Below are 26182 nucleotides of genomic sequence, written 5' to 3' on the forward strand. Positions count from 1 at the left end.
ACAAGTGCAAGTGTCATAAACAGATTTGGGAGTGAACCAAAATGTATGAGTTGGTAAAATGCAACTCAGCTGGGGCAGAAGTGTGCAAGCATACTAGAGAGTACAGAGGGCATGGGAGATTTGGTTAGTCAGGTGAGCAGGTGAAGCAGAGGTTGGTAAACCAATGCTTTTGGTGTGTATATTTTTGCATTGCTTAGATAAACACTGAAATGAGATACTTATTAGATGGATATTTATTTAAAATGGATATCGAAGACACCCTATCAGTTAAGCAGACTAATGGATTATCTGCTAAGTCTTCAATCCTGTGCTTGGTCCTGATGCTACAAGAAATGAACAAGATTCAAAGCATAGTAAATAGAGTATACGTGTTGGCTTTGCTATTGAAATACCACGTAACTTTGTCCAAAGTTCTTCTCTGAGCTTTATTTTCTTGTCTGAAATAGGGGGATAAATTCTGTTCTTTCTTATGTAAAAGCTTGTGAAACATCATTCATTAGATAACTGGTTTATGTACAGGTGAGACATGCTGGGACCTCACTAAAAGCATAATTGGGATTGAGGCTTGGGCCAGGAATGAATGTGGCCAAGAATAGGGGCACCAATCTAGGAGAGCAAGCGCTCAATAAGTAATTTTTAATTTATTTTTTATTTTAATTAATTTATTTTTGAAGATTTTATTCATTTATTTGACAGAGAGAGAGAGAGCGCAAGCAGGGGGAGCGGGAGAGGGAGAAGCAAGCTCCCCGCTGAGCAGGGAGCGCGATGCGGGGCTCGATCCCAGGACCCTGGCAGATGCTTAACCAACTGAGCCACCCAGGTGCCCCAATAAGTATTTTTTAAATAGAGGGCAGCATGTAATCCGAATGAAAGTGCTCCAGGATGACTGATAGCTTCAGGTCTGAATGGGGTGCTGCAGGAGGCATGGCAGCAGGAAGTCTCGTGGTGGTGGTGGTGGTGGTGGTGGTGGTACCTGCTGTTAGGCTGATGACAGTGTCTTTGATCCAGGAAGAGCTGCCCTGAGTGAACAGTGAGTCAAGCCTACAGCCCCAAGCTCGCTTGTTTGGAAAGAGACTTGGTAAGCGCTAGGCAATTATAATATCATAGCTATGTAAAGTTGGGATGGTGGACGGCAAAGCCAGGATTTGGGGCCGTGCTCAGTTGGGTAGGGCTTTAGGGCTCACAGTGTGGCTTGGTAAGCATTAGGATGCTTTGGGGAGCACACCACATTTAAGGCAGCAAGATTAATGACAGACTAGAAACACTGGTTGGGCACCTAATAAACTTCACAGTCTTGGTCAGGATTAGTTTAGGACTGAATTGGACTGAACTTGAAGCTCTAATAAGGCTTCTAACAGTTTCAGCTAGACGAGGCTAGATCAGGTGGGATTAATAACCTTTTTGCTGCTTCTTTATACATGGCTTGCTCTTTCCTTTCTTACTTCTAAAGGTATTGGGCTTGCCCGTCTTTCCATTGCCGGTGTTAATCCTTATCATTAAAAATGTATGGAGCATCTATTTTATGCCAGGCAGTATTGGTGATGCAATATCAAGTAAGACAGACAAGGCCCTTGTCCTAAGAGCCTTTACAGCCTGTGACTTTACAGGGTAATAGGTATTTCTTGTGACCGTATAGATGTGTATGTTAACCAGTGCGCATCATTCCCAGGACCTAGGTCTCTATGTGCTAGACTTCTAATCAGAGGATTGTTTAGTGAGCATGAAATCATAGAGAAGGGAGGTTACTTCGGGTGGATTCAGAAGAGCCCTAATGGACTATCCTTCTACTCCAAAACACATCTCTAGTGACCAGGAAGTTGATTGAGTGCTATCAGATCCAATGCCTGTCTCCCCTGTGTAGTACCCAGAAAAACTGACAAGTGATTTCTCTTCAGATGACCCATTTCTGAACATTTTATTATGTGGTGGTTGTCTTTTCTACCTCCAGGCCCTTGAGGCTGTAAGGAACTAGTGGCTCACTGGGGCAAGGATTCTTAGTTAGAGGGCAAGGCCCCAGTGTTTTGAATGCTCATCTGTCTCCATGTGGGGATTAAATAATAGGAACTATTTTGCACTTCTGTTAAAAATGATTTCTTCTGACAGAGACGGTAACTATACACTTGGCTATGCTTTAACCTTAATTACAGTCACAGTCCAGATCTGCCCTTTAGTTATCTTGATTGAATGGCCATTTTCCATTCTCAGCCACACAATTAGAAGTTGCCCATGTACCAAAGGAGTTCAGTAGCAGGCTTATCTTCAGGGTGAGCAAAAACATCTCCTGAGCAGTTTTGTAAATGTTTTTGGCTTAAATAAAATCATTTAAATGAAGTATATAACACTGTATATTTAAGTTACTGTTGAGCAACTCAGAAAATAATAAGGAGCCCCCTTAGATTGGCTCTCTGCTAGAAAACTTTCATGGGCTAGTGGATTCTAGCTAATTATTGTGTTAGAATTCAGAGCTCAAATCTTGAATTTAACCATGGACTTCAAGAATGGCCTTGAGTAAGACATTAACCTTTCTGTTTTTTAGCTATTATAGATAAAGCTGATAGTGCTTAGACACTTCACAGAAATGCTGTGATATATGAAATATGCCAGTTAAAGCTTATGAAAACATTAAAGTGCTCTATAAATGTTGAGCATAAATAAGAAATGGGCAGCAATAAAAAGTCTTGTGTCCATGAGGAAGAAGAACTCACTGAGATTGTTTGGGATTACTGGGTAAAAAAGAAATGGCTCATGTAGCCTTTCCCTCATTTTTTATATTCCGAATCAGGATATATATTTGTGACCAAAAAATAAATCTTAATTTGCTGTAGATTTCTTTTCGCCCAACAAGACGTGTGTATTTGGGTTGGTGTGGAGACAGCACTCTGGAGTGATTGCAGTACCAGTTTGTAACACCCTTTCCCACCGGTTTGACAGGCAGTGGTTCAAGAAAAAGTGATGTTTTTCCTAGCGTGGGTTATGGAAGCCTTATTGTTTTTCCATTTTCATGTTCTGTTTCTCTTATGAGATAGAAAGTAAGTTCTTTGTGACTAAAAGAGTTTGGCAGATGATGTGCTTAAATTACAGGTTAAAACTTTTAAAAACACATAAAATGTGATGAATCAAACTTTCAGGATTAGTGGTTGTCTATGGGATAGCAGTGGGAAATTATATCATTGAAGTGAATTTATCTGACATTCTAATACCCAGAAACCTGTTAAACTAATATGTTATCACCTTACCAGAATAGTGATAATTTTGGTTCATTATTATCCAAAGGCACAAAATGGTGAATTTCCTTTATATTAATAATTACTATAAATTTAAAAATTATTTACAATTGAATTTTGGTGTTAATTGCATTTTATTATATTTGAAGTCTGAACTTGGTAATCCTCATAATTTTAATCAAAATACTTGACCAGCTAGAATATATGTTCTCCAGTCATACCAGTTAAAATATGTTCCACTCTGTATAAAAGTATAGAATATTTTAATATTTAATTATTAATTTAATATTTAATTATTATTTAAAATTTAGTATGGAAGAAGCCATTGGAGGTCAGCTAGTTTGAGAAAAATCTAGAGGGTTTATCATAAGAACATGTTATAAAACTAGATGGACATCAAACTTGAAGTGATTTTTTTAAGTTTTTGTTTACAGAAAAGCTAGGTACTCAAGAAATATTAATAACTAAGGTATTTGTGGCTTTATATTATTAAAATATATAATTTTTAAAGAAGATCTTATTTATTTTTCCAGAGAGAGAGGGCCAGAGTGAGAAAAAGAGAGAGAAAGAGAAGAGCATGCAGGGGGAGGAGCAGAGGGAGCGGGACAAGCAGACGCTGCACTGAGCACGGAGCCCAGTGCAGGGCTCGATCTCAGGACCCTGAGATCATGACCTGAACTGAAACCAAGAGTCAGATACTTAACTGACTAAGCCATCCAGGCGCTCCTAAAATATATAATCTTTGAAGATGTCCACGGTTGAGTCATTTTGTGATTGATATCTTAAGTAGCTTCATGTGGTATATAAAAGGAGTTTATCTTGATGAGCAAAAAATGACTCCATCCTGATTGTGATCTAGCATCTTATAGCAGTGTTCTGATTGGACAAGTTAGATATAAATCAAAGTCCTTATTACTTGGATTTTTTTCTTCATGTTTGACCTGTGCCTCATATTGTTTACATTTGGACCTACGTGGGGCAAAGCACATCTGTGTCAGGCTTGCTACCAGTGTTCAGGGTCCTGCTCTCCAAACCCGTTAGGTGGTGAGAACCTAGAGCTGTTCAATTATCTGTGGTTCTGGCATATTTGGTTTGAAATAAGCCAGAGGTCTTGTAAATCCTGGTGTTATTGACCCACAACTTTAAAAATTATTATTACCTTTTGGACCTTGATGTCTTAATTCCATTGTCAGGTTAGTAAAAATGGGCTTCTCATCATCTAGCTTAAATGTATATCTAGCTTTCCCTGGTTATATGATTTATGAAAATTTCATTTTTTGTGAAAATAGAATATACCTATATCACTAGCATATATTCAAAAGTTGTTTTAAATTAACTTTACAAATACTAGTATAGAAATTTGGTCATGTAAATACATTTGATATATTTTCCTTTTATTTTCTTATTTGGGGTTCTATCAGGATTATTATTTTTCATTTTAAAAATTTGTTTCATAATTTATAAATGCCTTCCACTGACTTCTGGTGAATCTTAGTGTAGGCCTAAAGCACTCACTTTTTTTTTTCCTCTGGTGGGCTATTGTTTCCATGTTCAGTTTGCTAAGTTTTAACAAATGCATACACCATTAACCCACACCCAAATCAGGATATTGAGCGTTTATAACCTCAAGCCTCTTCCTAATAAATCTCTCACCTCTGACTCCAGGCAACCACTGGTATGATTTCTGTTATAACAGATTAGTTTGGCCTGTTATTGAACTTAATATAAAGAGAATCATACAGAATGTTTTCTTTTGCGGCTGACTTCTTTGGCATAACAGCATTTGTGAGATTTGTCTGTGTTTCTGCATGTTCCAGTAGTTAGTTCCTTTTTATAAATGCTGAATATTCTATTGTATGGATTTTTTGCAGTTTAGCAGGATGATGGACATCTATTTAAAGTTTTGGGCTGTTATGAATGAGACTTAAGGCACTTTGATAAAGGACATTGAGAAACACATATTCTGTAATCAAGCTCTAGTTGGGGTCAGGGAGAGGCTAATCAGTAAGGTGGATAAAGTTATTTAATTGCCTATTAAAAGGGATTTGATTTTTTTTTTTTTGCTTGACCTGTGCTTTCTTATCATATATTTTCTCTCTTTTTATTCTCCAGCAATAATTTGATCTTCTAATCTCTATTTCATGTCAAGCCTAGGCTTTGACAAACAGAATTGGGAGATAATTTATGAATATTCGTTACAGACAGGGTTAGAAGGAGAGAATATATAATCATGCACCTGAAGCATGAGAGACTATGGACTCTGAAAAACAAACTGAGGGCTTCAGAGGGGAGGGGGGTGGGGGAATGGGATAGGCTGGTGATGGGTAGTAAGGAGGGCACGTACTGCATGGTGCACTGGGCATTATACGCAACTAATGAATCATCGAACTTTACATCAAAAACCAGGGATCTACTGTATGGTGAATAACATAATATAATAAAAATATTATTATGAAAAAAATAAATTATGTTAAATAGAAAAAAAAATCATACAACAGAACAAGAGTTGTTTGTCCAAGGAATAAGAGTATATTACGTATGTGAGTGTTGGGATGTGTGTGTGTATGTATGTGCGTGCATGAATGAGTGTCCATGTGTTTTAATTTAGCATTATATTATTTGTGAAAACAAAAAAAAATCTTTAAAAAATATTAGCAGTCTCTTTGGTTTTGAAAAAATTCCTCTGGAATGAACTTGGTAATCATAGGGGGTGGGGAGGCTGTGAATAATATAAATCAATTTAGAAAGAAGATGAAAAAGGAGCAGGCATAGACAAAAGGGCAAGAGGAAGAGAGTAAGATAGGAAAGACCAAGAAGGAGGAGAGGAAGAGGGAGTTGTATGTGATAAAGCAATACAGTGCACTGGGCAGTGGAGACAGTGAAGGTAACTTACTTTGACAATTGTGCTTGGCAGTTAATTTGGCAGTTACCATCCACAGTTGTGAATATATCCATGCAGCACTTTTGAAAAGCCAGAAACAACATTAGTCCCTGTACTAAGACTCATATCTTACCTTTGTTGAGAATCTTGGGTCCTTAAACTTGCTTGCTTTTATTTCAGTTTTTAAAACAATATTTTTGAGGCCTGCTGACAGTTCTTGTTGGTCCCTGTTTTCTTCATTAGACAGTGGATTGATGCCTCAGTCTCACCACCCTAAACTAACCAGTTTAAATTCTGTGTTGAAGGTGGATGTGGAGTCAGCGATAGTCTGTTAGTCTGTTCTTTATTCATGAAATTCTGAGGTTGTGGAAGGGAAGAACTCTGGAGAATACAGTGGAAATACAAGGGGAATTTTGATCTATAATAGGCATAAATTGCATGATCAGTTAGTCAAGAGACTAGTAGTCATGTTTTTGATTTGAGGTAATTTTAGAGAGGCAAGACTAAAGGAGAGTAAATAAAAGTGGATTAATGCCCATAAACAATAACAGAAATAGAATAAAATACTCAATTAGGAAGAAGGGGCCGCCTACCCTCCATGTTCCCATCACTTTGCTAAGTACTGATCTCATTTAGTTTTTATAGCATCCTGGACAGAGAGTTGTTTTTTTAACAACTCAGAGAATTGCAGCTCGGGGGGTGGGGGGGGTTAAGCGATTTTCTTGGGTCACAGTTAATATGGAGCATGTCCAGCATTCAAGACCAGAGTTATTCTTGAGCTTGTGGTATGGTTTCCATTCTCCATTCTTTTCATACTAACTCCATTCTGCCTCTGAGGCTTTATAGGAACTCAGTGACAGGTTGGGGATTAAAATCTCCAGCGCCTCCGGACCTCAGACTTTGAGATCTGAAGACTTATTTGAAGGGCAGGAGTGCTGGGGTGATGGAAATTACACATGTCCCTACTAAATGTAAGCACTGCGTATTAGAATCGAAGCTCTAGGCTGGCTGGTATATTTGTCCATTTTGTTGACTGCCATATCCCTAGAACCTAAACTAGTGATTGGACCCTAGACTAGATGCTAAATAAATATTTGTTAGGTGAATAATGGGGGAATGCCCATAGGACAGGCATGTTTGATGAATAGGCCCTGTTTGATGGATAGAAGCGGAGCCAGGCAGGAGGTCCTGGGAGAACAGGAGGAAGGGAACCTGGGAAAGCATTCTGCATTTTCTGGGCTGGGACCCAGGGGCAGGATTTCAGCCTCTGGGACACCTGGCCCATGCACAGCAGAGTCAGGCCGAGTTATTGATGCCCACTAGGGAAGGATCCTAGTTAGACGCAGGTGGGCTGGGTCTGGGTCTGGGAAACAAAGCATCAAAGTGCCTAGGCTCACATTAGCATTGACATGAAGTTGACTAGGTTGAGCTGCATGTAGTTAGAGCCCAGAGATGTTCTCTGTGATTAGAGACAGGATTGGATCCAGACCCAGTGCTGCGCGCTCTAGAGCCGACAGATGCGAGGGCAGGGAGCCAAGCTGTTGTTAAGAAGACCTGTGCACTGCTTTCTTTACTTATGTCCATTATGTGTTAGAAAAACTAAATCGTGTGGAAATGTTCAGTTTTGTGTTTTTTCTGTCTTTGCCAACATTGTTTCAGTAACCAAGTTCATTGAGATCAAAGGAACTTGACGTCTGTTAAGTTTTTCTAATATAATCATAGGTTAGAGCTAGCTGTGTATCCATCTCATTTTATAATATTGTATGCTATTGCAAATATTTTAGAGATACTAGTTTTTTAAAACCATTATTAGTCTTCATTGTCATTGATTATAATGTTTCATCATGTGGGTTTAACATAATTCACCTAATTTTTGCCGTATTGCTAAATCTGTAGTTGTTTCTGTTTTTTTCCCTACTCTTACAAATAATACTAAAGTAAACTTTGTGGATGTAGCCTGTTGTTTTTTAACTGTTTTCTCAGGGTAAAATTTCAGGAGCAAACTTCCATCATCAAAGGCTTTAAACTTTTATATTTTTTGGTAGCTCTTGATGAATGTTGTCTATTTCTTTTCTAAAAGAGTTGACTAGTTTACACTGAAGGGAAGAACATGATAGGGGCCAAGGCTTACTACCCCTCAGCCTGAATATATGTGCTTGAAAATATCAATAGTTGGGTGCTGGGTGGCTCAGTTGGTTAACTGTCTGCTTTCGGCTCAGGTCATGATCCCAGGGTCCCACATCGGGCTTCCTGCTCAGCGGGGAGTCTGCTTCTTTCTCTACCCTTTCCCCTGCTCATGCTCTCTCTCTATCTCACTCTCTCTTTCAAATAAATAAATAAATCTTTAAAAGAAAAGAATATCAATAGTCATAAAATGCTGTCTCATTATTTTAATTTATATTTAATAGCCAGTGGGGTATCAAGTATATTTCCCATTTTTGTACATGGTGTTTGTTCTTTTTCGAATTGTCCCTGATTATGTCTTTTACATAATTTGATCAAAAGAGAAAACAACCTTATGCCCATTGTAAATGATCTGGCATAGAACATGATCTTGTGAGGGAGAAAGGAAATCCTGGCATTCTGTTGTCATGGGATTGAGTGTTCGATTCAGTCCAAGAAGAAACCTTGAATTAGAGCTAATGTGCTCCTTGGCCATGTGCTAGGCATTGTGTTGAACAGTAGATCAACTTATTTTTTTTTTCCAACAACTCTACAAGGTAGGTGCTATCTTTGTTTAAACATTTGAGCCACTGTTGAATAAGTGAGAGATTTTAGAGAAAAGTTAGGTTAAAAAGAATGGGAAAAGCAGCTGTAAAAAGGATAGTAAAGGAGGGGTAGTTTTCAGCCTGTGGGAAAGCCACATTGCCCACATATTTCCTCTTTCTTTACTACTTTTGCCTTTCTGCCTCGTTTATTAAACCATTGGAAGTGACCTCAATTATGAATGTATTCTGCTTAGGAGTCAGCCTCTTTTAAAACTTTAAATATCTCTGGAAGGGATTTGTTCTGGAAGTTGATGCGTTATTAACCATTACTATGAATTAATAATAAGATGGTTTTCCTTTTGACTCTGCTGGTTGTAGCCATCTCAGTTGATGGAGCTTGGGAAGGGAGGTGTTGGGAGGAGGGAGGTGAGTTAAATATAGTTAGAGGATGGAACACTTAGTAGTCAGGACAGGCAGATCTGTGTAGGGAATCATAACTGGGAGCACAGAGCAGAGGCCAGCTCCTGGTGGTTGAGGTTTAGGGTTTTGAGATGTGGAAGTATGAATGAGGTGGCAGGATGCCAGGGTCAAACACTTCCTGTTTCAAAACTCTGTAGGCACCCACCCAGACCTACATCCCAGAAAGAGGAAGGAAACTTTCTTTCTCCTTCTTTCCTGCACCCAGTGCCCCATAAGGTCGCAGCAGTCAAGTAGTAATATTATATTCATTGATACTGTGATTTATAACTATTTTTAATACTGTTTCTATGACTAAAAGAGTATCAAGAAGCCAATTGAAAAAAATAAACTTGTGGAACATGACTTGTTTATAATTTGGAGACTAAATGCAGATTTTAGAAGATGTATAGTACCGAAAGTTGCAGGTTATATTTCGTAATGAGATTTTTTTTGGTCCAGCAGCAATATAGCTTCTTTAAGTTGGGGAATAATTTCTTCCCTCTCCTCATGCCCTTTGAACAGCAGTTTCTCTGTTTTCAGGTCATTCCTGCCACACAAGGCCCTTACTTTTTTTTTATTTTTAAAAGATTTATTTAGTTGAGTGAGAGCGCATACACGCATGCTCTAGAGCCGGGGGGGGGGCGCGGGCAGCAGGAGAGGGAGAGTGACTCTCAGGCAGACTCACTGCTGAGTGCAGAGCCTGATGCGGGGCTCTGTCCCACGACCCTGAGATCATGACCTAGGCCGAAGTCAAGAGTAGTGGGATGCTTAACTGACTGAGCCAACCAGGTGCCCCCCTTGCTCTTTACACAAACAGGTGCTTCTAATATGAATAGGAAATGGCTGGGAAATTAATAAAAACTTTCTTTTTAGCAGTACACTCACTATAAAGTTAATAGCGACTGTGCTGTTTTCATGTTTGCATGTTTCATAGACATCTGGAAATCTTGTGTATGGAACAGTCAGACCCCTTGGTAGTCTTTTCCAAAAAACACACTGCTAATGGCTCAGGATTTAAAAGACTTACTACATAAATTATTTCCCCCTATGGAGTAAATGCCCAAGCTGAAAATAAATTGCAGATCCTAACAGCCAAGCAGAAGGAGTGTACTTGTCTAAGCGAAACATCTTATGTGTAATTTGGCTTGTCAAACAAAGTGAAGTAGGATGAAAGCATCTTACTTTAAAATGTGCAGCTGGTGTAAGAGTGTCACACGGGTGCTAATTGTTTGTCTCGGGTGTCTTCCATGTCTAGTGTTCCACTTGTCTTCTCTAATCAGTGGTAGCTTTCCCCCTGCTTCTTTGTTCATTGCAGAAAATGTCTCCACAGTGTAAAATGTTCAGGCTTTTATTGTCTCCGTGTTTTGGAAATCAGCACATCTAGGTGAAAATAAATTTTTTCTATTTACCAAAATGATTGATTTGAAGTTGTTTAATTAGCTGGTCATGTTTTTTTACTTCATGTTTTTCCCAGCACTTAAAGATATTGCTTTTCACATGAACAAGAAAAATAATGTGTAGAGTCTCAGAAGACTAGTTTGATGATCATAGGCCTTTGAGACTCATGGTACTCAGAGGACAGGCCAAACTGAAGCCATGTCGGCAAATGGTGGGTGATAATCACCGAATAAATAGCTGCCTTTACCATTGCTACCTTAGCTAGAATTCTAGAGATCCAGAAGCACATTCTTTTACTTGCTTTTCACCAGGACCATCTGAGGAGGCTTATGAAATGTGTCTCAGAACTATCTGCTTGGGGGACGCCTGGGTGGCTCAGTCGTTAAGCGTCTGCCTTCAGCTCAGGGCGTGATCCCAGGGTCCTGGGATCAAGCCCCATATCGGGCTCCTCTGCTGGGAGCCTGCTTCTTCCTCTCCCACTCCCCCTGCTTGTGTTCCCTCTCTCCCTGGCTATCTCTGTCTCTGTCAATTAAATAAATAAAATCTTTAAAATAAAATAAAAAAAGAACTATCTGCTTGGGAATAAAGAGGGGAAGAATTTAGCCATCATCTTTCTTTGACCATTCTCCATAGGTCAGGGCTGGCCCCACCAGCATTGTTTCTCCTGTGCTTCCAGATGGTACAGCTGTGAGTTCCCAGGGCATTCCCTGGCTGGCAAGCCAGAGAGAGGTGTGCTGGGAGGTGGGGTTGAGGCACTGTTAAGTTACATTTTCACGGAGGTGATCAAAGTCTACTTGGACCTGGTTGCTGCAGTGGTGGCTTGAGCAAGAGGTAAGGCTGAGAAGATTTACAGTAGGACACAAGTGTCCCATATAGACACATTCTAGAAATAGAATTTGTATTTCTGGGTCAAAGGACATCCAAAATCGTATCTCTTTTAAAAATACAAATACCCAGGAGAGTACATTCAGGTTGATTCATTTATTATGCATCTAGATATTTTTCTAGTGCCTGGGGCTACAATGGAGGTAAAACAGATATGACCCCACTGGCCCAGAGCATATATTTTTCTGCAGGGAGAGAGACAGTAAACATGGGGGCAGATACATAAAATCATTTCTGACTTTGGTAAGTGTTACAAAGGAGATGAAGTGGTGTGATGCTGTTAGTGGTAACCTGAAAGGGACTGAGAGATCATGGTGGGAACACCAGGGTCTGAGTGGAGAAGCTCAGGGTTGATAGACTAGAACTAAAGGGGGATGAGGAGGAGGTTGCTGGAAGGAGAGGTGAGGGCTTGACCCCGAGACACTGCCAGCTATATGTTTTTTCTTACGCCTCAATATAATCAAGAGAGATCTTTCTGTTTTTGGAGTGTGGCCATCCCTCAGCATACTGTATGGCAATTAATCACTTTTCGATTCTTAGACTATATCATTAACATTTGTATTATATAACAAACATAATTGCTTTTCCTTTGATGTTTTGGAATATACTTTAGATCTTAGAGTGCCGTAGGGTTATTTTCATCAATCTCAGCATTAATGGGGAAAATGGAGCAAATGGAAATTTTCCATTAGGTCATAATGCTATGTGGCTGGAGGTTTATTGTGTCAATATAATTCCACTTCATATAAGAAGCAGCACTGTTCAGCTGTACCTTTGCTCTAGGGAGCTCAGAAAAATTAGTTTTTAAGGCATAAATTTATTCTTCAGACCTCTTAATTACAATGCCCAAGATATTTTTGTGACCTAAATAGCAAATTAAGAAACCACGTCTTTACATTGCTAGGTGTTTCCCACATTTGTTACTAATAGTGGAGTTTATCCACTCTGTAGAAAATATGCCGTGGGATTGCAATAGCCCCAGATTAAGGCACATCCTTCCTTTTCAGTGATACGCAAAAGCCATAAGAATCTGAATGACATCACATATTGAAAGATTAGAATACTAAATGTGACCTTCCAAGTCAGAGATTTCTAAAGTTCAGCAATTTGTGTGTCACCTTCATGATTTTGCTATATTCTGTACTGCTGGCACTATTAAATATTAATGTTTTTCTCTATGTGGATTCAATTCTTGCTTAAATAAATGTACTTTAAAAAGAATATTATTGAAATAAATAGAGGGTAACTTTAAAAACCTACTTCTAACTAGTGACATAATGTTTATCTGGGTACCATCTAAAAACATTATACTCCAGTTAATGCAGCTCTCATAGCAGACTCGACCTGTCCCATACCAGGTGTGTGACCTTGGGCAAGTTACCCAACTTCTCCAAGCCTCTGTATTCTCTTGTGTATAATGGGGACAATGAAATATTACTGCCTGCGAAGTGTTTAGCACAATGCCTGATGCAGTAATTACTCATTAAGTGGAAGCAATTACAAGAATGTATTGTTGAAGTGATTGTTGTCTTTATTACTCTTGCTGAAAAGAGAAGTATTGGAGATTTAGAAATTGGACAAACACTGCCATTCTGCACCTATGGAGAAGGCTCAAGGTAGCAGAAAGAATCATAGGCCAAAGAGTTGGCAAATTTGGTTTTATTTTTAGCTTTCCACTGACCAGCTGTGATGATGTTTTTGCTGGCAATCTAATAGACAGAGTAATCTAGAAAGTTGGTGTGCCCCTTGCTGCTTTCCTGTTTTCATCATGAGTAACTGATGATCACCATGGGTCATGTTAGTAAACCTGGGCCAATTATTCAGTGTTTCTGAAGCTGTATGTAATTACTAATTAATAAGCTATTGAATTTTAGTACTAGTAAAATTACATCATAAAACTGAGGCATTTTTTAAGGATTTACTTACAGAAGGATATTATGAGTAAACTTGTTTTATACATTTGACTAACACTTAAGGTATATTTAATATATATTGTTTGCCAAGCATTGGACCACTTGACTCATCGTTGCTATTAATTAAAAATTATATGTGAATTTCTAGCAACAGAGCCTACTGTTGAAATAACTTTTTCTGTCCCTGGCCTACATATTCCACAGTTTTATAAATTTCATTCTCCTGATAAGGTAGATCTGGGCTTGGTAGTGGTGAAGTTGAAGGTAAGGAAGCAAAACAAAAATTTTAAAAGCCTGCCGTAGCTGCTTTTTTAGATGGATATGTATATAAGTGAGGGCATACATGTGTATGTTAGCATAGTATGAATCAGTCACTAATTTTTTTCACTTAAGAATATATCTTAGACACTGTCTCATTCATATAGCTTCCTCATTTTTTTGAATGACTGCAGAGCATTCCGTTGAGTGGAGGCGATATAAGTGTTTAATCAGTCTCCTCGCAGTGGACATTTAGGCTTGTTCCTAACTTCTGCTGCTACCCACAATAGTGCTCCAATGAATGTCTTGTGCATGTGAGATTTTGTGCATTTGTTAGAGTACCCGTGGGTTAAATTGCTGGGTCGGAGGATATGTGCATTTGTAATTTTGATTCAAATGGGCAAATTGGTTTTCAAGAACATTGAGACACTCCTACCAGCAGTGTATGAGTGAGCCCATTTCTGCTCAACTGCTTTTTCCCCCACAAGGCTTCTGTCTTTCTATATTACCACCAGTTTGAATACTACTTTCTCACACTGTATTGTCCTTGGGAAAATGCTGATTAGATGGGTGATCATTAGTATTTGTGCAAATTTCACAGAGATTAAATTTTACACTGAAGACCGCTTTCTTAACTGTATGTGTTTGCTGAATTAAATGGCAGCACTGTTAAGCATCTTGGAATGTACTTTACATTGCTTTGGAGCACAATTATACCAGTGTAGAAAAACCTCCACTTTGCAAATTATAAACAACTTGAGGTTTCCATGGAAACCATTCTCATAATATAATGAAACACACTATATATTATAAAAAGGTTTCGCTATATAAACAGCATTATTTGCATTTTGTTGTTCTTAAATTCAGAAGGAAAAGGCCGCTAGATACTGTTTTTATATTTTTAGAGAAAACTAATATTAGTTGGGGAAGTTGCATTAAAAACACATGAAATTATTCTTTTAATCCTTAATTCCTAGCCATTTGATTGTGTACATGTGGGTTAACTACGTATGCAGCCTCTAGATTGGGAGGTAAAACTTCTGTGGTTCCTTTAAACAAATAGACTAGTTTGTGTTACAGAAAGACATGAACACACTCNTTCTTTTATACATTTAAGATTTATTACATAGATAGGGAAAACTTATAAAAGATATCCCAAACTACTGTTTCTTTTCTCTTTTTCTCTTTGGGCTACAGCTTGGCATATATGAAAGTCAATTCGTGAAGGAACTTAGGTTTTATTTATTTTTTTATGCTAATGTGATCTTTTCTAAAATTGACCATTGTTCTAATAGTTGAGGTTTATTTTTTTCTTTTGGCTTTTATAACAGAGCAGTAGATGTTTAAGAACTTCTTTTTTTAATGAAGTTTTCCTATTTAATTTGACTTGCAAATGTGGTACTTAACATCGCTTCACACTAATTCACTTAACAAGAAAAAAATATTTCCATTATTGACCTATTTGAAAAGCAGTTGTGGTATTAGATATAGTGTTTATAGTGAAGATAATGGTTAAATCCCATAGAAAAACTCATAATTAATACAAAATCTCTTGGAGTTATTCAAATACAAATACAAATTAAAAAGTTAATATTAGGTAATTACCTTTTGTGTTTTCCTTTTTAGCACATATATTACATTTTAGAGAAACTGTCTGATTGTACTGAGACTATTGAATTTAAAATTGTTCTGTCCCCTAAGAAAAGCAGTTTGTTGTGTTATTCAGACAGTGGAAGAGCAAAATGAGTCTTTGTTGTGGTATGTATTACCTTGGGCTCATGTCTTCCCTGCGAATCACTGAAGGTCATGAATTGAGGGGAAAAAAACCATTTTCACTGAACCATAGCACCACCTAGCATCCTAATAATTTATGTTATTAAAATTCAAAGATACATTTTGTTTATTCTTATAAAAAAGAACCACTAATCTAATATGATCTGATATTCTTTTATATTCTTCTGACCAAGAAGAGATCTTTGAAAGATTCTATAGAAATTATGGGGAATGTGGGGCATCACCCTTTTTGCAAATAATTGTTCCATTACTTTCCATGGAGCGTTTGGGTCTGGATGCAGATCTTAAGTTATGGCAGCATGTGTTGTGATCTGTCTAGGAGTGGTAAATAGTGAGTGTTCCTCCATCCACCTGCCTCACGGGACTGACTTGTATGTTGCAGGTACTTCTCCCAGCAGCTGGTCTGTTACAGTTACAGGATGTGAAGAAGACCTGCTGTGAATTTTTGGAATCTCAGCTTCACCCTGTCAACTGCTTAGGAATTCGGGCTTTTGCTGATATGCACGCATGCACAGACCTCCTGAACAAAGCCAACACCTATGCAGGCAAGTGAAATAGACCTCGGCTGAGTTTGAGATGAGGAATCTGGAACGCTTGAGTTCTGATATGATTCTGTAGTGATTTCCGGAAAGTTGTGTCTTGTTTCTGGATCTGGACTTTATAAAAATACATTTAAAAAAGTAATGTATCACTGCAGAATTGAAGCATGTTTACAAAATTCTGAACTTAAAAAAAAACTCCATAAATTGGTATTGGGCATAAAGAATAGAATAACTAGTTTTATGCAATTATTGAGTCCCTATGTCTTTTTCTTTCAAATTGTCAAATTAACAGACGTATGAGAAAATATTTGCATATGAAATTAAGTCATTTAATCTCTGTGGCTTTGTACAGCCTTTTCTTGAACCCAGGAGAACAATTTTCTGGCTTAAAAATTTTCAAGGCGTTGAAGTCTGGTTGCCTTTGGGCAGAGTGGAAAAGTAGATCTGAAATCGAGGCATCTTTCTCCTTAGACACTAGTTCCCAGGATATTAGTTCCTGCTGGTACCCTCCTCCTGTGGCAGGGGGCAGCCCATTGCTGTTGTTAAGGAAGCCATCACTTTGGTTGCTCTGTAGGACCCTCTGATCCCCTATCTCTCCAGCTGAGGAGGAGAGTTTCTTGTTATTGTTTTGGATATAGCTAAAGTATGTGAAAGTAACCTATAATTGATTTTGCTCTGAATTTACAAGCATTTAAAAAATACATATTAAAGGTGATTGTTAGGAAGTTTCTAATTTTTTTAACCATCTTTGGGGAGATAAGCCTGGTGGAAGTTATAACCCACCATCTCTGTCCTGTATTTGTGAGATCCAATAAGAACCGTTACTATAGAACCTTCCAGGACCACTGCCCGTTACTGTGCTTTAGAACCCTAACTTCCTCCAACCTTCAAATGCAAGAGCCCCTTGCCTAAATCTAAACTCTGCTGCACAGTGTTTACTCTGATGAGTAAGGGACATGGTAGCACATTGACCCAAATAAGGGGTATGTGTGCGTGTGTGTGTGTGTGCGCGCGTGTAAATGTGTATACATGTGCACGCACAAAGCACTGGAGAGAAGTAATGCTAGCATCCCTATTGTATTTATCAAAGAAACAATGGTAAGTGGTTAGTTGGAGGAAAAAAACCTTCAGTGCTGCAGTGAACACGGGTCTTACGATGAAAGAAGCCCACTTGGGAGGGACTGTCACTTGTGGAAAATGAAATCTGGGCAAAGTAGAAGCATATATGTCAGTAAATTTGAATTTTATAGATTTCTTTTGAATGGCCTGATTGGCCTGACTACCCTTTATAAAATTCTTTTCAGTGGGAAAAGGTGATCTGAATTTCAGAAAGCTAATTTACAGATGAACTTTTAGCACACAACCCTTCTGTAAGTTGGGGAATGCCTATAATATGTAATGATATTCATGTAATCCTCTTGAGTGGGATGAGACATTTTAAGAAAAACCAAAGACAAATTTGGATTCACTGATGTGTTCCAGTGTTCTTCAGCTGTTCTTCAGCTAAATAGAAAATTTTCCTTCTAAATCCGTAAGATCCATTACCTCTAGACATAGTGTGCCTGTTATAAGTGATTTATATTGGGAGAATGAAGGAGGCTTGTATATTTTTTGATAGTTTTTTCTGTGTGAAACAGTCACTGTTAAACATATCTTTCTTGGGCAGCTAGTTGTCTCATATGACTTGATACACGTTATTGACTTTTAAAAGATAGGGAAAGGGACTGGGGACAGAATGAGTAAAGCAGGACTCATGCAAAAGATGTCCACACATAATTCACATGATGTACTAGAACTCTTAGTTCTGTTCCTGTCAGAACCAGCTCATGTACTGTGTTTAGGAGATTTTTGTGAGATTTAATTATTTCTTTCTCTTATTTAAAATCTTAAATTTAGTGTGGTGTACTACAAAGTATGAACAGTTATCCACCAGATTTGAACACCTCCAGGTCTTAGTTTGTAGAGTCCTTCTTCATAATTATGCAAAGAATTTTTTGTGGATGGTTTATTGACATTTTCAGCAAAATTATTCTTACTTTTTAAGAAGATTTATTTATATATTTTAGAGAGAGAAAGGACGGGGAGGGGGAGAGGGAGAGAAACAGACTCCCCGCTCAGCTCGGAGCCCAACTTGGGGCTCGATCCCACAACTCATGAGATCATGACCTGAGCTGAAAACCAAGAGTTGGATGCTCACCAGCCACCCAGGTGCTCCTAATGCTTAATTTTTAATGCACTACATTTTATTTTATTTTTTAAAAAATATTTATTTATTTATTTTAGAGGAAGAGAGAGAGGGTGGGAAAGGGCAGAGGGAGAGGGAGAGAGAGAATCTCAAGCAGACTCTGTGCCGAGTGTGAAGCCCAACTCTGGGCTCAGTCTCACGGCCCTGAGATCATGACTTGAGCTGAAACCAAGAGTCAGACGTTTAACTGACTGAGCCACCTAGGCGCCCCTAATACACTATATTTTAAATCAAAGTCTAGTTTTAAAGGATATACTGCCTTTATACCATGCTTTTGAATCTTATATTTGCTTGAGTTTATAAGTAACATTTTACAACATCTTTTATTATGAAAATTACAACACATGTGAAAATAGAATAGTACTCTTCATCAAACGTTAAGAGTTGTCAATTCATGGAAAATCTTGTTGCAACTATATACCCCTCTGTTTTTAACTATCCCCCTCCTCTGTTGTTATTTTTTACATGTAAACTTTTTAATGAAATCCAATATATATATTAGATATATATTTTCTCTCTCTACATATATATATGTATGGAAAAGTACACAGTGACAAGTCTACATCTTGATGAATTTTTGTATCCTCTTGTATTATTTGAAGCAATTCTGTCGTATTATTTCATGTCTATTTCATTCTTATAATTTTAAAGAAAGAAAATCGCAGTGACCAACCTCATATAATGAACCTATTTCCATATACTTTGGTATATTAATAACAAACTTTCTAAAGTAAATAATTCAGAATAATACAAAAAAAACCAGTTGTTCTTCCTAGTGAAAATATCTGATTGTTGTTTATATCTTATGCAAGTAGGAGATGGGGAGGTAAGGAGTCCGTCCACATGGGAAGATAACGGTCTTTTTTTCTGCTGTGAACAAATAATTGTTTAGTCCTTCCTTTCTTTCTTTTTGCAATTCAAGCACTTTATGCATCCAGAAAATCTACCCAAACTCCTAAAGTACTTTCACATTCAAATCCTAGAGCATGTAGAAAGGTCTGGGAGAGTGAAGGGGGACAGTGGCAATTGGGCAAGTTAATACCTTACTTTTTCATTTTTCTGTCCTAGGCAAGTGGGCCTGTGACAGGCCTTCCTAGGCAAGAAAAAAAGAGAGAAAACAAGGAATACAGAGCAATAGAAGGGTTCATACCTGCATGCTTACAGATGTGGAAAGAAGAAGGAAGGAGAGAGGGGAGCCGACAGAGAAAGGATAGGAAAGAAAAGAAGACTTGTTTAACCTCAGGGCCCTTCCTTCCTCCCTCCCTCCCTAACTCTTTTTTTTTTTCATTTGACAGAGAGACAGCGAGAGAGGGCACACAAGCAGGGGGAGTGGGAGAGGGAGAAGCAGGTTTCCCGCTGAGCAGGGAGCCCGATGCGGGGCTCTATCCCAGGACCCCGGGATCATGATCTGAGCCGAAGGCAGACGCTTAAGGACTGAGCCACCCAGGTGCCCCTCAGGGTACTTTCTGATCCCAAGCATGGCTGCCGTTCAGAGACTGGAGCACTCCTATTCCTTGAAAACTCACCAGAGATTCTGGACATAAGATCTGCCTCATTCCTTTCTCTTGCAGAGTGGAAATGAGTTCTCTGGTGTTTATTATAATTGAATTAAATTGCGTAGTTATAAGGAAAGAACTAAGGTGCTCTGTGGCAATTTCTTCTATGAACTCGTGCTTACTTTTCATAATATCACATTTTTAAAGCAAGTAAAAATGTGAGAAACCAGTGGGCAGGGTAGAAAGTCTGAGCGGGGGCGGCTTAAATCCTTGCTGCTTATCTTGCTGCACTCTCGTGGCTTTGGCAGCGTGATGCTGGCAGTCACAGCTGGTCGCACCGGCCCACGCCACTTCACCAGGGCCTGTAGCGACATGTTCTTCAAATCGTGGACAGCTGAGGGCGACCAGACCAGCCAGGTTAAATGATCTGCGTGTTGAGGCATGGTGTTCTGGACTGTAATCAGCCTTTGTTATGCTCTTGAATGATTATTTTCTTAGCTAAAAAGCTAGATGAAATTACTTTTGCTTCATGCCTAAAAAAAATTTCACACCTAATTCCAAGTTGTATAGACTTGTTTGGATAATGCCGGCTTGTGGATGCTTTTACTTCCCAGGTGTTTTGAGTGGTGTCCGTGTTCTAACAGTTTCCCAAATCACAAATACTTTTGTTTTTAGCATTTTCTCCAAGATAAAAATATAGAGGAGATAAAAAACGAACTTCTCTGTTTCAGCGCGTTTTAAAAGTCCCAGACTGTTGTGGAAGTTAGGTTATAATTTTAACTAGAAATATGAATTTTATTTAGCTGTCTGTGTTGACAAACAAAAGTTGCCAGTTGTAGAATTGTAAGAATTTCGAACAAATTTAAGGGAAACAGCAGTTTTAGATCCTTAATCATTCTTCCACCTCACCACTCCCCACACTAAAAATTTGAGAAGCTACTTACTTTCAGTTCTTAGTGATCTTTGGGGAGACTTGCAATCTCATTTTTAAGCCAGTGAAATTCTGGGATTGGTGGACACTCAGTATTCCCCAGTACCAGGAAAACCTGCAAAGAAATCGTCTCCAGTCCCTGACATACTTTCAGTTTCTTTCTCATCCTTTTCTTGTTCTTAACCCTGTTGTCTGTTTATGTCCTGGCCTGAACTCCCTTTTAGCCCTTCTACTCTGCTTGCACAATGAGCACACTTTTTTATATGCCCAGCTGTTTTCATGTGTGTCCCCTCTCCCTTTGTCTTACATGAAACTTTGCTTTCCCTCCAAACCTGAGTGTTGGGGGCAAATTTCTTTAGGGGACCATCCCTACCCCCCTCCCCCGCCAGCTTGCCAGGAAGGTAGGTAAAGGGATTCGACTTCAGACTGTTGTTCTGTCCCTTTCATGTCCTCTGTTCTGCAGTGGCTGGCTGGTGGCCTGCAGCATTCTCTCTGCAGCCTGTTTTCTCTCCAGACCTCCACATCTGCCTCTGTCTTTGACACCTAGATTATCTACTTCCTCTCTACTTCATTTCTTTTGCCATCAGCAATCTCAGGATCTATACCTTCCTTCAGATTCCCTGGTCATAGTTGCTTGTGGCCATCATCTTTCTTCCATAAACGCATTTTCCAACTTAGACCCCAATTCCTGGGTATGTTGAATCTTGTTTGTATTTTGAATGCCTTGTTGGTATTTGAGACAGCTTTGTGCTGACTGTATTCCTGTCTCCTTGTGCTCTTGAATTTCTTCATAAATCTGCTCTCTGATGCCACTTATCCGCCAATCGCTTGGCCCTTTAGCCTAGACTCAATAGTCAGTTGTTTCAAAGCTATCCTCTTTATGTGCCTGCCTTTACCCAGGCTGCTGTGGGTGATAAGAGCCTCAGTGCGATTTAACCCCTGCTTACAAGGAGTTTCTAGGCCAGTAATATTCCACTTACACCCAGATTCACTGTGTCTAAATTATGCCTTATTCTCTGTAAAAGTAGTTCCCATAACATTTTATGTTTTTTTTTTTTTTTTTTTTTTTTTGCAATCAGTTTGCTTCAATCATTTGCCTACCATTCTATAATTTAGGCTAGGAATCACTGCTTGGGGTAAACATCTGTGAAAATAAGCCCATGATTTTGAAAGCTGCCCTTTTGAAATAAACTTGTGTTGAGAGTGGTTTCATAGGAGCATTACTATCCTTGATGGTGTGATATGCAATCTAAAGACTGGGTGCTGATTATCGAAGGGTCTTTGCAATGTTAATTCACTGATACAGAAGATTCTTCCTTTGGAGAACCGTGAAAGCATTTGATGTACAGCGCTTCTTGATGAATTCATGCCGACTTAATGGATGCTTCTTACAAGAATTAATCATTTTTATATTTTTACATTCATTATGGTCCTCATTTGTGTCCTAGTAAGCGACATGCAATCTCTCTGCTCTGCTTTGGGGTGATAGTTTTTCTCATTCAGATGAGTTAGCTGTTTCTAGGTTTCAGCAAAGCTGTCTGTGTTAATGGAGCTGCTGGAGATATATATGTAATTTTTTTTTTCCTAGAGACTAATTGTATTCACAATGAAAGAATCATCGAGTATTAGCACTTGTAGGGACCTTAGCCGTTATCTAGTCTAACATTTATTTTATTAATTAGGATGATGAAGACTAGGGAGGTTTTTATTTTCCCAAAAACACTTTATCTCTCAGGGATAAGCTGTTTGTGGGTCTAAAATACGTTATTTTCCATGCACTTACCCTCATTTCTCAGATGGAATTCTGCACTAGGTGGAATATAGAGGAATTACAGGAATTCTTCATGGCACTTAATTTTGATCAAAAAGGTGTTAGGTGTTGGGAAATCAAACAAAGGCTACTTTGTAGCTTATCACTGGGTGCAAAACTGAACAAGCAAAAATTTAGATTGATTTCAGTGGACTTAATTTAGGATGAGGGACCAGAGCTAATGAGCCCAATAGACCTGGTATGACAAATCCTAAGGGTTGTCTTTCATTTCTTGATAATCTTATTTTAGTTGCAGAAGGGAAGCAAACAGGAAAGTTCAGCTGTCCTAGAGAGTGAAGAGAATCCTTATATATAAGGAAAAATATGTATGTATATCATATACGCACAATAGATGTGTTTAATGTGTATTAAACATTCATGATACAGTCTGTACTACTGGGACTTATACCCTCCTGCAGTTGTGGGATTTGTCTAGAGAAAAGGAACTGATTATTGAATGTCAGCATAACTAGGCTGGCTTTACTCAGCAGCAGTGGTGAACTAGTAAGGGCAAGTTACTGCAGTCACAGTGAAAGCTCTGTGGTATAAACAGTAATTTGTCAACTTGTGAGTGAAAGAATTAGCAACGATAGTTGAGGTTGGTAAGGAAGAACCATAATGAAGATAGAGAGGAGGTGACTGAAGCCAGACTCGGGATATGGGAACTAATCCTGAATATGAGTAGAGGAAACAGACTGAATTCTGACATGATCTATCCTTTAGCGTTAACTTTTTAAGTAAGTATTTTGTGGGTGCATTTTAGTGTGTGTGTACTTATTGCCAGTGTGCAGTAGCTGTTAATTTGTACTGTACCTTACTGAGGTGCAGTAAATGGAGTAAGATTCATTCAATGAAAAGGAAGAATTTCTTATCTTGGCTTTGTGACAGGTATTAGGCTTGTATTAGTCGAACCAATCCAAAGATGTTAGGGTTTTAGCTGATAGTGTATTCAATGACAGTACTGCAACCGTGTCTAGAAAGATGCAAGGTGATTATCATTCTCTTCTTCCTGGATCAGATCATATCTATGAAACTGAGTTCATTTTCAGGTAACATGTTTTGAGAGAGACTGACAAATGGAAGCCTTGAATTTGGAGCCAGGATGATGGTGAAGACCCCAAACGATATTATACAAGGAATGCTCAAAAGACTTAGGCGTTTATAGACCCTGGGAAGAAAATTTAGGAGAATGTAAGGCTCTGTAAAAGTTTGAAGGAATTTCACGAGCAAGAGAGATTAAGCGCGTTCTGTGGTAGGCCGAAGTAGCATCAGTGTTAGAAAATAAGAGGGAGAAAGATTTTAGTGCAACATAAAGCAGAACTGCCACTTATAGCGAGTATTCAAGAATGGTGTGACTGCCTTGCTGTCTGTTGATGTGTGCAAAGTGTACCAGATATCCATTGAATATGAACATTTTAGAGGTTAGTCTGGCATAAAATAAAAGTTGTGTCAGAGGACCTTTCAGAACGCTTATACTACTAAATCTTATGATTTCCTATGGCATTACACAAAAAGAATCAACAGGATTTGTGAAAGAATTTATTTTAGGGTTTAAAGAGTAGAAGGGATGTAGGAGGGGGAAAAGGGAAGTTCTTTAATGGGTATAGAGTTTCATGTTTGCAAGATGAAAGAGCGTTGGAGATCTGTTTCACAACAATGTGAGTATACTTAAAACTACTGAACTGTATCCTTAAAAATGTTTAAGATAGTAAATTTTATGTTCTATGTTATACCACAATAAAAAAGAAGAGAAAAAGGAATGAGGAATTGACTGGGATTTCATTTAGCCTTGGAATCAGTGTGGATAGTAGAGACATTAAGACACAAAAGAAGTACAGGAGGACAAGCAGGTGTCTAGACGAAGGTACTGACACTCTTTGAGGTGTAGGAGGGTCTTAGTCTTGATTGCTTGCTGGAGAATGAGAGTAAAGTGCACTACCAATTTTAGAAGCTCTCTGACTGGGCAAGTTTATTAGCAGTAGGCAAAGGCAGCAGGCCAGTGGAAGACCTTGATTTATTTTGAGGAGATAATGAGACTCAGCCAGAGCATCTTTGCTGACCATCCAGCCAAGGACGGGCAAAATGCACAATGAAGAAAATTCGTATAGTAGAGCCAAGGTAAGTGGCCTAAAGTGGTTAATAATGTGAGAGTTTTAGAAGACTACTTGTATGTGTTGCTGGAAGTGTGGTTGGGGGTGGATCTGTCTGTTTAAAAGAGACATGGTGATTAGCCAGATCATGTGGAGACTAACAGATAGCTGGACATTTACATATTGAGGTTTGGGAGAGAGGTTGAATCTGGGAGCAACCATATTGGGGTGCTAATTAAAGATAACTAGGGGCACACAAATGTGGATAAGATGGTTAAGGGAGAACAAACAGAATGAAAAGAGGGCTCAGGGCAGGCAGGACAAATGAGCACATGTGACAAATAAGCACATGCAGCAGGCCCAAATTTTTAGGGAGCTGAAGGAGACAGACTTAGTGGTCAGAAAGATTAGAGGGGCACCTGGCTGGCTCAGTGGGTACGGCATGCGACTTTTTTTTTTTTTTTTTTAAGATTTTATTTATTTATCAGAGAGAGAGCGAACACAAGCACGGGGAGCGGCAGGCAGAAGGAGAAGTAGGCTCCTTGCTGAGCAAGGAGCCCGATGTGGGGCTCAATCCCAGGATCCTGGGATTATGACCTGAGCTGAAGGCAGATGCTTAACTGACTGAGCCACCCAGGCATCCTGAGCATGCAACTCTTGATCTCAGGGATGTGGGTTTGAGACCCACATTGGGTATAGAGATTACTTAAAAAAAAAAAAAAAAGTTTGGGAAAAAAAGTATTATAGACTCCAAACTGGGAGAGAGTATCCTTAGGGTTAAACACTGTACAGGGGTTGAGAAGTTTTAATCTCAAGAAAAGGACTTCCAAAGAACAAATTCAGGAGAAGGGTGGGTCAGAGGCCATGTTATAACAAGATAAAGATGTGAGTGTGCAGTGCATCAAAATGCAGAGGCTTCTGTATTAAGATCTGCCCTAAAGAAGTTTGGTATGAAGGCAAGCAACGTAGGGCCGTGGCCCAAGATGGGGAGGGTAAACCATATTTTTTTTTTCTTACTTAGGACAGCATTTGTCCACTGAAAATGCACTGATTATCTATAGCAACATTTTTCTTTCTCACTGGGGAAGGAAACTATTTGGGCCTAGTTTGGAAATATTTTGTTATTTTTTCTTTTATAAAAATCTTAACCACTAATGTTTCATATGATTAAAAACAAATGTTTTTAATCATGGTGGCATAAGACATTCCTCATTTTTGCCCCACCACCCCCAACAACAAGTATTCTGTATCCATCCATGAACAGAGTGCCTTTGTGGGACCTGTGGGATCCAACACCATACACCAAGGGATCCGGTGGGCGTCTTGCCGACTTGTGCATTGCATAATAGGCAGACAGACCCCTGTCTTGGCTGTGGACTCTGAAGTGACCCATGAACCTGTTCTAGCCCCTCTTGACTGCAGTCAAGGAGCCACTGGAGAACATTGACCTAGAGAGTCACTTGTGGACAAGAGAGTCTTTGAAGAAGTCCAGGTTTCCAGAGGAGGAGATCCAGAACTTTTTAGAAAAAAAAAAAGTTTGGATATATT

At 38.8% G+C, this 26182-nt stretch overlaps 1 protein-coding gene across 2 annotated transcripts in view; it reads left to right on the forward strand.

Annotated features, from left to right (window-relative positions):
- Positions 1 to 26182, forward strand: part of KLHL2 (kelch like family member 2) — a 96401-nt gene that overhangs the window by 38470 nt on the left and 31749 nt on the right. For both annotated transcript variants that reach the window (XM_040626418.1, XM_040626419.1), the window contains one exon: positions 15903 to 16065. In XM_040626418.1, coding sequence (XP_040482352.1) covers positions 15903 to 16065 — 163 coding nt within the window. The remainder of the gene's footprint in view (positions 1 to 15902; positions 16066 to 26182) is intronic.

Source organism: Ursus maritimus, unplaced genomic scaffold (assembly GCF_017311325.1).
Source record: "Ursus maritimus isolate PB19 unplaced genomic scaffold, ASM1731132v1 scaffold_11, whole genome shotgun sequence".
Lineage (NCBI taxonomy): Eukaryota > Metazoa > Chordata > Mammalia > Carnivora > Ursidae > Ursus > Ursus maritimus.